Source organism: Trematomus bernacchii, unplaced genomic scaffold, assembly GCF_902827165.1.
Source record: "Trematomus bernacchii unplaced genomic scaffold, fTreBer1.1, whole genome shotgun sequence".
Classification (NCBI taxonomy): Eukaryota; Metazoa; Chordata; class Actinopteri; order Perciformes; family Nototheniidae; genus Trematomus; species Trematomus bernacchii.
This window is the reverse complement of record NW_022988097.1, coordinates 6,803,143-6,818,329: the sequence shown is the minus strand read 5'-3', so window position 1 is coordinate 6,818,329 and position 15,187 is coordinate 6,803,143. Positions and strand designations below refer to the sequence as shown.

General features: G+C 41.0%; 1 protein-coding gene across 1 annotated transcript; it reads right to left on the bottom strand.

Annotated features, from left to right (window-relative positions):
- Window positions 1-887: 887 nt before the first annotated feature.
- On the bottom strand, window positions 888-14,326 carry clint1a (clathrin interactor 1a). Its single transcript, XM_034121220.1, has 12 exons — window positions 14,116-14,326; window positions 10,578-10,682; window positions 9,822-9,918; window positions 9,393-9,501; window positions 8,826-8,993; window positions 8,527-8,710; window positions 8,167-8,383; window positions 7,918-8,005; window positions 7,303-7,380; window positions 6,508-6,800; window positions 5,172-5,358; window positions 888-2,949 (listed from the first exon to the last, which is right to left on the bottom strand). The coding sequence occupies exons 1-12, from the start codon at window positions 14,154-14,156 to the stop codon at window positions 2,681-2,683; spliced, it is 1,836 nt and encodes a 611-aa protein (XP_033977111.1). The 5' UTR covers window positions 14,157-14,326; the 3' UTR covers window positions 888-2,680.
- Window positions 14,327-15,187: the final 861 nt, after the last annotated feature.

The window sequence follows — 15,187 nt, the reverse complement described above, 5'->3', positions numbered from 1 at the left end:
TTGGATATTGAAGGACACAAAGTATACGTTCTTTAAGTATAACACCAACTTCCTTTATAAAATCTTTCATAGAATGCTACTAAGCTTAAATTAAACAAGGGTTGAGATTTTAAAACATGTTTTGCCTTTACACACAACAATGATCATCCTCCTTACTCTGAACATTAAAGGGCCCCTATTATGGTTTTTGGGGTTTTCCTTCCCTGTAGTATGTATATGTGTATATATAAGTTTTTGTGCATGTAAATGGTTTGCAAAGGCTAAAATTCCAAGTTTCTCTCCTACACACTGCATTGGACTCCTGTTTACTTCAATAACATAGTGACATTACTAACACTCGCGCATCTATTGGCTAACGCTCCAACATATTGTAGGTGATAGGCTAAGGGGCGGGACATATCTACACGGTTGACCAATCAGAACAGACTGGTCTCTGGTTTCAGACAGAGGGGGAAAAGAGGTGCTGCCACAAAGGCAGTGTGAGAAAAATAAAGAGCTTTTTGAACATTAAATCATGTAATTTAAACATGTCACAGCAGAGGCACAACATACAAATATGAACCTGCAAATTAGCATAAGGCCCCTTTAAGTCTTAGAAGTATTTTTTGTTCTTTTGTTATAACCTATGGATTTTGTATCCAGCATACTTACATTTCAGCAGATCTGCTTGTATTGTACGCTTTTTTATTCTTCTTTGCCCTATTAATTTGTAAATGTGCATATTTATCAAAGACTTTCCGTGATTACCTCAGTCAATGAGGTTAACAAACTGGCATTAACTAAATGTAATTTCAAAGTGAAGCGCAGTGATTTCACATCTGCTGCTTGAAGCTCTTTTGAATGAGGCTAATGACACAGCACACCAAATAACACACGCCATTAACACATTTCAATCAACTGTTTAATGTTGTAGATAAAGAATCGATGTGTAAATCAAAATGGGAATAATGCAAAAATTCATTTTCTCAAAGGATTTCCTTTTCTTACATTTGCATATGCTAGTGTTTCAGTAACAATCCCATTTTAGAGAAGATCAAAAAAAACAATTTGAAGTAGAAAATAAAAAAAAAATGAATAAAACAACCGCTACTTGTATTTTAGAAAAAACAGCAAACAGATTTTGGTCATTTTTTGATGTTTCAGACTCCGACGCAAGGCTACTATGTGTTAGTGTGCTCTGCCTCTGAGCCCTTGGGACAGGAGGAAAGCCTCGATGCTCTCGGGGCCGCACATCCACCTTCACCTCTGCTCAGTGAATTATTTATCCAATCGTCGACATGCCCAAAATATCAGGCAGCCAAGATTGACTTATCACAAGGGTCAGGAGGCAACCACCGGCAGGCACTTGAACCGCTGAAGAGCACTGTTTTGTACGTCTAACCTAGCAGTTAATTATGCGTTAACACAGTCATGGAACCGGCATATCAAACTGGGTGCAAACTGCGTCCTAAAAAGTGCGTCCTCTCACTATCTTCTTGGTTTTAATGATGACGGTTATGATGTTTTTAATGAGTTACGTTACAAATGACGGAAGGTGAGAGGGCAGCATTTACAGAAATGCACTGTTGGACATTTACAATGACATCTTCATAACAGTCTCAACACTCAAAGTTCCGTTTTTTTGCACTCTGAAGGTATTATCTGACCTGAATAAACCATGAAAGTGTGCATGGGACAAACAAAAATAATTATAGGATTGCATCTGATATCTGTACAGACAGTACTCTTGGCTTGAGGCGCTCTGTGCAGTCGCAGCGTTTCCTTTAGAGAGGTTAACTGAAGAGAAAAGGCAAAGGGTCTCTCAGGCACTCTGTGCTGTAATGAACCCTCGACCCCTGTACGAGGCTCTTCCTACCTACTGATTATCTCATTTGGATGCAAACTGATTATATTCTTCATAAGTAAAATATATATATTTATATAGCAATAAGAAAGGCCACAAATGATGGTCTGATAACTCCTTAAATGAATCAATGTGCACTCCAAACACTCATTCATTAGCTGTAGCACGTCTGGAGTGTGTGGTATGTACATAGAGAAGGTGTCGCTGTGCTCCGGGTCTTGGTTCGTATCAGATTTGGTCTGTATGATACAACTCTCACACCCTCACTGCCTCTCATATATTGGAACTTCATAACTTATTTGCAAGGGCTCCAGATTTCTATTTACAGGTCAAAAGGAAGAGCAATGGGAAAAGAAGGAAAGAGGTAACTTGACATTCTTAAATGTACATTAGAAAAGTTAAAATAGCTGATCATGTTATTCAAACTTAATTCAGTAAAATTACTGAGAATGCATCTCAAAATAATTACGCAGCTACTGATTTTTTTTTTGCTATTATGGTGATTTAACTTGATTGAGGTTATAAAGCAGACCACCCCCCCCCCCAAAAAAACATTCTCTTGGCGGCACACTCTTCCTTTTCATAACCAACGAGGCCCACTGTCACCCAGGACCAGACGGCTCATTGGTTCAAACACAAGTTATTTTAGATCCACTACACAGCATTCCTTAAAAAAAAAAAAAAAAGGCGATTGCAGGGTGTTTGTATTGTGATAGTTGACATTATTCAAGTACTCTTTGTTTGCAGCTCGTGACAATCCTTCACCAATGGACGGAGAGAGAAAGAGAGAGAGAGATCAACACCACTCCACCAGATAATCTTTGCTCTCTGGCTCCATCACTTTCCAAAGTTGCCAAAGTCAGCAAAGGCATCGTGTTTGGGCTGTTGGACCATCGCAGGGTTCATCCCCATCCCCATGGCGCTGGCCATCCCCATGTTCATGCCCATCATGCCCTGGTTGGGGGACATCCCCATGCCCATCCCCATACCCATTCCCATGCCAGCACCGGGGTGCATCATGGGACTGACAGGCGATTTGACTGCAGCAGGTCCAAGGTTCATGGCGGCAAACCCCTGGGGGAGCATGCTGCTGGGTACTGGGGTGCCTGGAAATGACAGAACAAAGGCAATTTATACAAGATTTTAAAATCTCATAAATTAGGAGATTTATAGGACAGTCTGGCTGCTATGGTTGGGATATTGTCAGATCATTTCATAGTTGGGAGCTATTTCGATATTTATTGCTCGAGTTGAGTTTTAAGTATAGCAATTCAATAATATGATTTATGTTATATTTTTTAGAGAAACATTCATCTGTTTGTCGTCATCTTGCAATCTACGTATGTATATAAATAGTTATGACCGCAACAAACCGTATTTAATTTTGTCTTAATGTACATTACCTAATTCTATACATGTTGCATTGTTTTTTTTTTACTATTTCACTTTTTTTACTATGTCCTTATTTCAAATATATATGATTTTTAGGAATTCAAATGATTTCTTTCAACCCAAATATATAATGTAAAAGTTTAAATTAAGTAATAAGTATAAAACTTATCATGTATCATGTTTTATACTTTTTGTGAAATCCATAAATGTATTTTGTATACCATTCTAAACCTCATTTAGATAATCGGACGTTGTCACATGCGTATCCTTCTGCTAAGTCTGTTGCTAGCTTTCCCCATCAGCTTGCACTGGGCCGAGTGAATGCATTCAACCTGAATGTCATTAATAACGAAGGTACACTACCATTTGAGGAGAGACTGATTTGTTTTTTTATGTTAACAACCGCAGTGGAGCACTATGGACACCAGCGACGTGCAGTCAGGGGAGGCAGGGGAGGCAGAGCCTCACCTGTCATACTCCAATGTAACGGGAACAAAACTAAAGAAAAACGAAATAATAATAATAATAATAAAATGTCTCCACTGATTTGTTTTGTAAATGTGATTTCTGTATGATTCCAATCGCATTTTATAGTCAAAATCGGCAAATTTGCCGAGCTCCGCTACGAGAGCGATGAGAAGTGAGGCAGGGACGAGCTCTGCCTCTCGTAAGCCCACAGTAACTTGCTGGAGCGCGGGCACTATTTTAGCGCGGCCACTTATTTTGTGCCCGCGCTCAAGCCATTTACTGTGGGGTGAGGTGAGGCACAGATGAGCTCTGCCTCAATTCAGAATGCGTCACCCCACAGAAACTGGCTGGAGCGCGGGCACTAATCGCATGCCTGTTCCCATCTCACTGTAGGTCACCAATGTAATGTTTGTAGATCCCTTTATTACATGTGTCCTTGCCATCCATAGTCTCTAAATAACTTATTTCACGTATATATGATATTTAGGCCCGCTGGTCTCATCATACAACGGCAATGAAAAAAGCACCAGGGGAGGCAGCCATAACTTCTGCCGCACTGAAGGGGGCGCACGTGAGCCCACAGGTTCTTGTTGCTACTGTTATTCTACACAGAGACAGTAGACGCAAACAACAAACTAGACTTTTGAAACTAGAGGAAGATAAGGAGGACTTTTGCAAAAAAGTTATAGAGATTGTTGTCCAGAAGGATAGCATGGACTTCATCTTCAAGTCAAGGTAAGACCACAATTGTAATGAAAATGGGATCTTACTAAGAAAGAACAATCCAATATTTAGATTTTGGGTATCCTTTTGTTGAACGGTCTGTTTACAATGAATCGAAGCATCAGACTAAAAAAGCTTTTGAAAATAACAGAATATTTCGATTAAAGTCAAAATATAATATTTGTAAATCTGACTCTGAAAGAGTCAGTGCCTCACCAGCCATGAACCTCACCGCACTGATGGACACTCATGTTGGACTCATAACCTCAGTCATTGACTTAGTTGCAGCTCTAGCATGTGTAGCTCTGCTTTTTCAGACAATGCGTGAACCCCAACATGTTTGGCTGTGTCAGGTAAACATTCAGGTCACCTTCCAACATGGCAGATTTGTCTTTATATCAAGAAATATTACTTTCCAAATGAACCCTAAATTAGAAATAATCAGGAATTAAGTTTACATAACATATTCTATATTTATTTTGCTGGTACCACTGACTCAGTGTTTACTAAAGCCTTAGAATAAGTTCAGAATAAGCAGAGAAAGATTGAGTGGCCAGTAGAAATGCTCAATGACCTGCCACAGTGATGCGCAAAGAGCCTGCTGTAGTGGATTTTGGGGCAAATATTAAGACATTTTTAAATTGATTAAAAACCTTTATGTAAAAACTTGCAATAGCAAAGTTTATACATTTTCCCATATTAGCTACAGTGTCACCATTCATACCAGATCTCCCATTGGTCTCACCGTGTTGGAGGGTGTTGAGGGTGGGCTGGCTTTGCTTGGGGGGCTGCACGCCCGGCCCCAGGAAGTCCAGGCTGATGTTAATGGAGGAGTCCGACCAGGTGGCAGGGAGGGCTGCTTTGGCTCCTTGAGAGGCCCCCCCCTGCTGCATTGGCTGCATAGACTGCGGTTGAAGAGGACCTCCCATGTTCTGTAGGGGCAGCAAAGACAAAGACCCACACAAGCAGAGTTACAATGTCAGAGAAAGAGCTAATCCGAGCTGAAATCACAGAAATATACAGCGATGAGACACATCAGAGCTCCAACTCTGAAATACTTTATGAGAAGCTAAAGTTCCTTCTCTTAATTCAGGGCCTTTAAACCTCCACTTAACCTCCATACTGTCAGAGAGATGAGCTTCTGTCGGTTTCTGAGCTCATTAAAACACAGAGTGGTGGGCGTCTGCTCAGAAGACAACGTTTTTTTTTTTAGGTCAACAACCTTTTAACATGGAACACAGTTCACATCCACAGGCTTTTGTTGGGTTTTTAATGTTTTTGTAACTCAAACCTGATTCTTCTCATTCTGTGTGTCAGAAACAGGAGGAGTGGGTGGTTAGTGGGCGGTCTCTGGGGTAGAGGAGCATCTGGTGAGGCTGCATGCTAACCCTCCACCATCATGCTTGTCCTCCATCTCTCAATCACACAAGGTATGTCTTTATCACACAGGCACACCGACTCATGTCAACAGGGAAACTGAATGCTGGGAGTAAATGTGTGACACTACTTAAAGTGAACTTCTTGTTTGAATTTCATTTATTTCCCGCTTCAAACTGAAGCATAAAATGGTTTAAAGGTTATTTGTGTGAACATGTAAATGCCAGAATATGACTCATTTGTCTATGCCAAGGCCAAATCAACAAGCCTGGGGTTAGAACATTCCAAACACAACAAAAAACACCACAGCTCTCAAAAACGGTGATTTTTAAAACTGAAAAATGTAACTCTAGTTTGGCTTTAGCTCGCTGGCTAAATGTATGATGAAAATGTTTTATCTAGTACCAGAGTCATTCCGTTTATTACATCGATATCAAAAATAAAGAATCTGATGTGATTTTATTACAATTATATGCTTTTTCAAATACCGTCTTTATTTTATGTATTTACAAAAACATCAAATGTATCAGTCTAGCTCGGGATTGATGAAATCTGAAGTCATAAACTGTATTGTTATTTTCCTGAGGATGTTTTGTTTCCACCTGTATAATTTAGGCCCCCCATCATGAGTCTTGTAATGATATGTATAATAATAAATTATTTAAAGAAGGATGCGTGGGTTGTATGAGTGCGGTCATGCATACCTGGGACATAGACTGGGGCATCGCCGTGGCGCTCATGCTCTGCGAGGAGCTCATGCTGAAGTTGAGGCTCTGGGAGGAACTGAGGGAGTGGTCGGGCATCAGGTCGAACAGGTCGTCTGAGTCGGGGCCCGAGCCTGCAGCCGGGCCGTGGGGGGCGGCTGCAAGACCTGTCATGGCTGCAAAAAGGTCATTTCCGCTGGTGTCGACAGTTTGAGCAGATGCTGGCATCTGACCTCCGGGGAAGGCGTTCCACTCTCCAAACTCTCCATTGCTGCTAGAGGAAGGTGCTGCAGCTAAAAGAAAGAGGACAAATATAAGAGGGTTGGGTAAATGTGTATGTTTGCTATCCAAACAGTGATGTTGTGAGCTTTGTAAATAACTGCAATATGCTACCAACTCAAGCTCATTTAAACCCGTCATAGCAACTAAGAACAACAGTTGAGTCTTCAGTGAGTGTGGCTGTATTCAGGGCAGTCTCAGTGACCACTGGTGCCACGTTTTACATTTTCATTGAACTGGCCCTGCTTGTTGTCTCCATCCCTCCTCCCCATCTCTCTCAGCTCCCTCCACCCCCTCCATCTTCCTCCTCTGTCCCTGTCTCCTTGTCATCCATAACAGGAGTTGATGTGTGTCTGTTCTTGTTATGCAGAGCAGCTAGCAGGCTCCATATGGCCAGGGCTTCCTCACAGCATCTCTCTGAATATTCTAGCAGTATGGCTGCGACAGCACAGCAAACACATGCACACACTAACAAACCAAAAAAATAGAAGAGAAAAAAAAAGTCTTGAAACCCACCAGATACTGAGGGGAAGCCGACGGAGGCAGCCGGTGCAGAGAAGTCAGCGAATCCACTCATCAGGTCTACGTTGAGAACTAGACATAAACACATCCATTTTAAACAAGAGAGCTCCAGGTGTCATTCCACCATAGTTAGCATTCCTTCAGTGTCAGAAGTGTAGGAGGGAGGGGAGGGGTGGGGGCAGCAGTGGATAGGTGGAGAGGAGCAAACATCTGTTCAGCGCTCCCGCCCTCTCCATTCACCGGGGACTGCTCCAAAAACATCTGGTGCACTTAGCTCCTATACATCCACTCCCTCCCACTGCTGTCCCCAAAAACTGATGCTAGCCTCAGCAGCTGGGCCCGTCACTGCAGCCGCTGTGGACCTTCCCTCTGAACAGCAACACTGAGCAAGAAGGTCACTCCTGGATTTGATGGTGTCTAGCTTGTTTGCGCAAATACATGTAAATAAAACATATTTGAAGATGATAGCAGGCGATGTTTTCCCTTTCTAGCCGTTTCTAAGGTGCTATAAACTATGCTGAACATGTCTGGGATCAGTTGCTTCTCTGTGGTTTCGGCATAGCAACAAGAAGATTAAACTAAATGTTACCTGAAGAAATGACATAATACCTGTGGCAGCAGGCTGGCTTGGTGTCGTGTCCACCATGAAGAGGTCAGCTAGGTTGCTGCTGGCGGGCTGGGGGGCTGCTGGCTGGGCCTAGATTGAAGAATAATATAAAACAATTATAGAACATATATATATAACATTTAAGAAATGCATCTGTTGTGCCCTATATAAACACTTCAGGAACACTCCATGCATGATTATACACATATCGATAACGTTTGACCTTATATGCTCACATGTGCTATTGTTACCTGTTTGGGGGTGGTGTCTGGGCTCTTGTCTCCTACATAGTGGGCTGCGGCCCCCAGGTCTACTTTCTTAGACGGGACCCCTCTCTTCCTTGTTGCCGTTGTCTCTGTTGCTTGGACTATGTGAACACTCTTGGTGGTTACGGTATCCTCTTCATCTTTGAACTCTTTTTCCGACTGGCCGTTTTGAGACGAGCGGCCCCGTTCCTCCTCGTTGTCGCTAAAAAGGACATTTGAATGTTTCGGGGTTAGGGTGGGGGGGGTTCTTCTCTCTTTTGTTCAAGGTCTGATCAGTTATTTTTTTTAAATGTTATCTACAGGTGTATGGTGCAAATGGCAAATGATAACTAGTCTGTCTCTAACCTGAATCCATCTGGTGACTCGTCAATCTCCTTCTTCCTAAATCTGCTAATGGTATCGTCGATGGTGCTGCCGATTTTGTCGCTGATCTCCCCCAATTTCTCGCTGAAGGGGAACTGCCCTTTATTCCTCTCCCAGTCGTCGTCCCACTTCCCCCGGCTGTCGCTGGAGTCGTACTTGTCCCCCGCTGGAGAGATGGAATAATAGTAGGTGGATAAAATAAAGAAGAAGAGGACATGAATAGAATAAAATCCCAAGTATTATTTGACATTACAGTTTATATAACTCAATGAAGGACTTACTGTTGTAGCTTCGGTATCCCATACTGTCTGAGGAAACCCCGATGTATTTGTCTTTGTTCTTCTTCGATTTTTTCCGTTCTTCCCTAAGCCTCTCATCATCCTGGACAAAATCTATTACCTCCTTCACCTTCTGACGCACATTCACACCCTGATCCTTCCCATTCTCGTCTATAAACACAGAGGTGGAAACAGAGAAAACACAGACAATATAATGAATGGATCATTTTCTTGTTTTGTAAACTTCCCCTCAAATAAACACATGGTTGGGAAGAGCGAAAGCAGCTTTAGGGAAGTGTGTGTGTTTGTGTGTGGTTTAAGGGTTTGTGGACTAAGCGGTGCTTAGGGCCCCTGTCCATTCATTACAGCTCACACTGAAGCTATTGTTAATAAACACTGAACACTAAAATGCTGAGGTGTAAAGAGTAAAGAGTGCCTCGACTAATCAAAGCCAAATGTGTGTTTTGTTGTTCAGCAAGTTCTTAGGTAATGCTTCTCCAACATGTAAAGAAAACAAAGGTTTAAAGAAGAGAAAAGACACAGCGGGAAAAGACCAGAATGTTACCTTACCTACAAAGTGGTAGCTTTCTAATGACCTCAGGTCGTACAGATGTTCTCTGGTACTGGTAACAACCCTCTCTGATCCATTTCTGATTAGATGGGCCAGCAGTAGCATCGACTGAGAAACAGACACAAAAAGTGTTAGACATATGGGTATGCTTCAGTTTCCCCCCTCAGGTCAGAGCCTGTTAACAATATGAGACATCCAACTGGTTCTTTTTAAGGTACAGTGTTTGTGTTGTAAACTATTAAAAATATGTTATTGTTATCTGTACATACGAGTACAAAACAATTCACATAAATGTTAACAGAAGGCTCATTTGAAAAGAGGTCTGGTCTGGTCCGAAGTATCTCATTTTGGTGCTTTAAGGCCTTCAAAGCTTTGTGTGATATAGGGCATGTGTGTTTGTGCGATGTCGCAACAGTATTCAGGCAGACCTTGTAGACTCTCCGCCAGTTCTTCTTGTTATCCCTCAGCATGCGGGCCCACAGCATGTTCATCACCTCTGGGAACTGCTCATACATGAACGTGGCTCTTGATAAACAAAGATTCACAGAAGAAGAGGAAGAGCAAAACATTTATAATTGCACCTGCATACAACAGCAGTGTACATTTAGAGAAGGTTCAGGTAATTGTTGTGTTGTAATTTTCTACAACTTTAATGTCTAAACTAATGTAGTAAACTGACATGACAAGGGGGGAAATTAGTCTGCAAAAACTGAATCGGGACTTTTTCCAGAGAAGTAAAGATCCTCTTTTTTTCACGTTTTAGTGTGCAACCAAAATTGCAAAGATATTGTTAGTATTTAGTTTTACACGGTCTGTAGTCAGCTACATCACTAGCATGTATTCGTCAAGAACAGAACATTTTACTGGTCTCGTCAGCTTTAATGAATGCTATACATGTCTCAGCAGCTTTAGGGCCTGTGTTCATTACAGCAGACAGTGGAACAGCAGTTTCTTTCTGGAAGAAAAAACTACCCTGGAAACAGGGGGTTTTGTGGGCTAAAAAAAAACAAAGCTCAAAATAGGTTCCTAAAGTCAAAATGGAGGTGAATTTCCTGAAAGATGTTCCTGCAAAAGTTCACTTGATAAAAAAAGGGCTTTAAGATAATCTTTCTACAGTTTGATTTTATGAACAGATAACCTTGGTGCTTTTCAGCGAGTGGTGCAACGCTACATGTTGTCCTTACTTGGAGATTTCACTCATCATCTGTCCTGAGGGTCCCCAGGGGTCGTCGTTGGTGGCCTCTCTGACTTTGGACTCCACCTCCGAGTAGTTCATCACCACATTGGTTCTATACAGTGGGACAAAAAAAATGCCTGTATGAAGTATTATACATGGCATTTATCATTTTTAGTTCAAAATATATGGCCTCCATGGAAAAACCCACAACATGGATGATAATAGATGACAGCTCTTATTTCAGCCACGCCCATGCACATGTCCTTTCAGGGGCTAAAAGAAATGGGACAATAGGGAGTGCCTGTGGGTGTGCTCTGAATCCAACAACGCGTAAAAAAAAAAAAAATAGGGGAATAAATAAGCAAATGCAAATCTGTGTCCAATATAAACACTCAAATGAAACCTCAGATGGCACTGTGTGAAACAGTATGGCGCTCTCTGTGGGTGAGCTCTTGTTGCATTTTAAGAAAAAATAAAAAGGGGGAACAAACCGACACACTTTCTAACAACCTCAGGGACACAGAGGGCAGGTTTTCCAGATCATGGGTTTGGTAGTCTGTTAACGTATTTAGAATCATTACAAAAAACTAAGGCAAATTTATAATCTGCCTTTTTATATTCAGTCAGACTCCATAAATGTAAGCTCCTGTTATAGGTCTACAAAGTATTGATAAACCAGAATTTTTGAAAGCAAGAAAAATAAATGTAATTTCTTATGTCCAGTCTGTAAAGGAGACATGTCAGGTGTTAATAACAAAGGATTTTCCAGGCAGAGAACATTCTAGAAATGTAAAGGATATGCTTGAACACTGTTGTAGAAAATACTTTGAATCCCAATTGGAACGTGAATGATTTGTTAAAAGAGATTAGATACATTTTTCAAGGCAGATGGCCTTGGCGTATTTAGATTTTTAGTCTACTACCTTGAGTAGGAAAGGTTTCTTACAGGACTCGAGAGATATATCATTTTTAAAAGACCGGCATCTTATTCGAAAAGAAAAAGTGTCACAACTTTAGCCGAAACATAGTGAGGAGAGAAATGTGAACCCTGTGCCTCCTTAGTCTTCCCTCACTACTGCCACATCAGCAATAAAATGTACAGGGCCTGAAAAAGCAGCATTGGATTGATGGTTGGAGATACACCCTCTCTGTGGTTGAGGAGAAAGGCTGCATTACTACGGCAAGCTGCAGGGTTTGGTTACCACTCTACATGACAACATGCTCTCTTTTGTTTAAATTAAGTCTATGCTTTTTCATTCAAGTTGGATCAGGGGTTACAGTAACTTTATGAGAGATGGAGATCCTAGACAAACAAACAGGCCCTATCCTGTATCACACTGAATACTATTGCCAATGCTCTTTAAGGACAATGCTGACTTTATCTCTGTTTGGGAGGGGTCAGGTTTTAGATCTGATTTTATTTATTTTTGGAGTCTTTCTGATTAGTTTGCTACTACGTTACAACTTCATTTGGCCAGAGTCCCTCTAGCATTTATCGATACTGCACACAGAATTATGTTTGCATGAATTATGGCAAAAACCAAGAGGATATGAGGTAGTGATGCAACTTCTTATCTCTTCATAGTGGCGGCCTCGTTCTAGATATCAGCCTTTAAAACGGAAGTTGTGATACTCTCTCACAGTGACACTATCACCATTTCCTTAAAAAAAAAAAAACCTGCTTTCAGTTACTCATTAACCCAATTGCATTATATACTTCATCTAACACATGCTACTTGCATTCATTGCAAGTTCTTTTTCAAACATGATAAAACCTTTGCTTGCATGTCATGCCTTAGCAAAGACCTCACCTTCATCATACAACAGGAAATATAGCATTATGCCATACTGTTAGTGTGGATGACTCACAGCTTGGTGACACTTAATACAAAGTCATTACAAAAGTGACACTTTTTGAATGTCACAAAACACAAGCTATTGCATCACACTGTTTACAAAGAAACCAGGAGGAAAACCACATGCATACTCCCATCCTTTAATCTTTGAAACTTGCACTTTTTTTCTGTGTCTTGGTCTGGCCTCCTTTGTGTCTCTCATGAAAGCAACCCGTATTCCAGGAAAACACACTCCAGGGAGATAAGTGCAATCAGCAGGAATGCATTCTTGGAGGGACTTAAGAACACCCTATTGTGGGTGTCGGTAACATTAGTCATAAACCTTGCAAAGGGGCGACATATTGCATAATAACAATACAGTGTAAGACAACAATTCAACGTTTGGTCAGCAGCTCAAAGCAGACCAGAGTCCAAAGCAGAACAAAAGACACTTTCCACAAGATGTTGCCTAAATTCAGTGCTGGGACAGGTAACTACTTCAAGGTACTTGAACACTGCTGCTGGACATGCAGGGTAACTGCCATCACACTATGCAAAACTCTTTAGAAATGCAGCTTCAACGACTCACAGTGTACACATGTTAAATGCTTTTTCGCTTTCTTTCCATTTTGCATGCTGAACTCTTATCTTAGTTATTTTCAAACCCGAATGATAAGTAACTGGTTTGTATAGTTGAACTGAAATCATTAAATCCTTGAACTTAAGCTCGCAGCTGGACAGGTACCAACAAGTTGCAAAACCCTGCAGGATCACTGGTCACTGATTAATAAGTGGCCTTTGTGGTACCGGTGTTTATCTTGTTGTTCTTTGGTGTCGCATATTGCAATATTATAACTCAGCCACCATTTGTAGATATATAACAAACCCGTTTGATAAGATCGCTGTACATTGCATGTTGGATCAACGTGTTTATAGTTGCTGTGGAAAAAAGTGTCTTATGTCTTAATGTATTATGAGATATTACGACATATGTACACATTGAAGTCTGAGTTGATGTTTGACTAACTAGTCCAACCTGCCAAACAGTCTAGGGTTTAAAACAAGTAATAACTTGGTTATGAAGTAATCCAGCCTTGTGGTGTAACTTAAAGTTTTGAAACAGACTTAATTTTCTGTAAAACTACTACTGTAACGTTCATTTAACTTAGCTACAAGTGTCATAACAATCATACCGGAGAGTAACCTTAACGCTTTACTACACGTAAGTGCGTAAAGTGTAATGTACAGACAGTGGTAACGTAAGATAAGATTGTGTGAGTTAACGTTTAGCTCGATAAGCATTCCCCGTTTATTATGCAGTCCAGGAGCTGTCAAACTAGCTTAGCTGGCTAGCCCGGTCAGCTAGCTACATAGCAAGTAGCCTGGTGATTAGCTAGCTTGTCAGCTAAGCTAGTTAGCTTGCACTGTCGGAGAAAACGCACAAACAACAAGCATAAGTAATCTCACAGGAGTGCTAATGTTATCTCGGACCAAACAAAAACCCAGGCAAACTGAAGATGACTAAGAGAGCACTCTCATACTCGTGAGAAACCGTGTTTGTAAAAGTCAGCTAACTAACTGGCTAGTAGCAAACAGGCTAGCTAACTTGTTCAAGTGACGTCAGAGTTTTGGGTACGTGTCTCTTTCAAACAGGTAAACTAAAAGCACAAACAACGCGAACCAGGCGTTATGTAGCGAGGCGATACTTACGCTTTGTCAACCAACTCCCTAACCTTCCACATGTTCAGCATCTTGGCTCCGTGAAAATGGGTTTTCTGCCTCGACAAAACCCTTTACTCCACACGAACACCGTACCAAACCCTTGAACTCTCTAAAAGTAAACTCTTCTTCACCTCTCGTTCAAGACAGGAGGCGCAAACGTACCACCAGGCAGACAGGAAAGGTTACTACGGGAAATGCCCATGTAGCGTCACCAACTTGCGTGAAGCAGCATTGGAGTTGTAGTTTTCTAATTGCCACCATTGCTACTGTAAATACGCTGAACTTTAATGTGGATTAAAAAAATGCCGTGGCCATCTGCAACGTAAAACAACAGGGAACACCATTTGCCCGAGATGAAGTGAGATTAAACTGTTTTTACAATCCAATGAAAGATGTATGGAGAAAATCGATATTTTAATAATTAAAAAAGATACCCTGAGAGTCCAATATACATTATTGTTAGAATATAAATTATTTCAGCTCTTATTGTTGTTACATTTTTGCATAGATCTCTTGATGCATAGGGTATTTCGTGGTTTGTGTGACTGATAATATGATTTGTCTCATTGCCAGATATATTGGTAGCCTATCAGTGTATGTTTTAACGTTACAAGAAATTGCAGCACAGAAAACCCAAATATCTTTGCTGGTGGTTGATTCAAAATGTCATACATAGTTAGTCAATCAAGACAGTCAATAGAGCATGGACATTTGTTTTTAAATGTATCGGATTAAAAAAAAATAGGCATCCTTTTCAAAAAGGTGTGGTATGTTTTGTAAAGACTTCATTTAAATTACATGTTGTTTGGACAATATTATCCAGGAAAGACAACTTCTATATAAACCTTAATGTAATATTTGTTTCCATTTTGAACGGATATTCTTTGGCTTTCACTTCACACTGCTAACTAAAACCTGTTTATTTTTTAATCCAAATGTGCCCCAGCTACCTCAAAAGTGTAGCCTACATCCTCATCTGGCATGCAGGCATGCTACAATGACCCAGTGATGCTGTGTGACAGGCCAGGCAGGGCACTGGCTGTTTGTGTCAATCCAGATC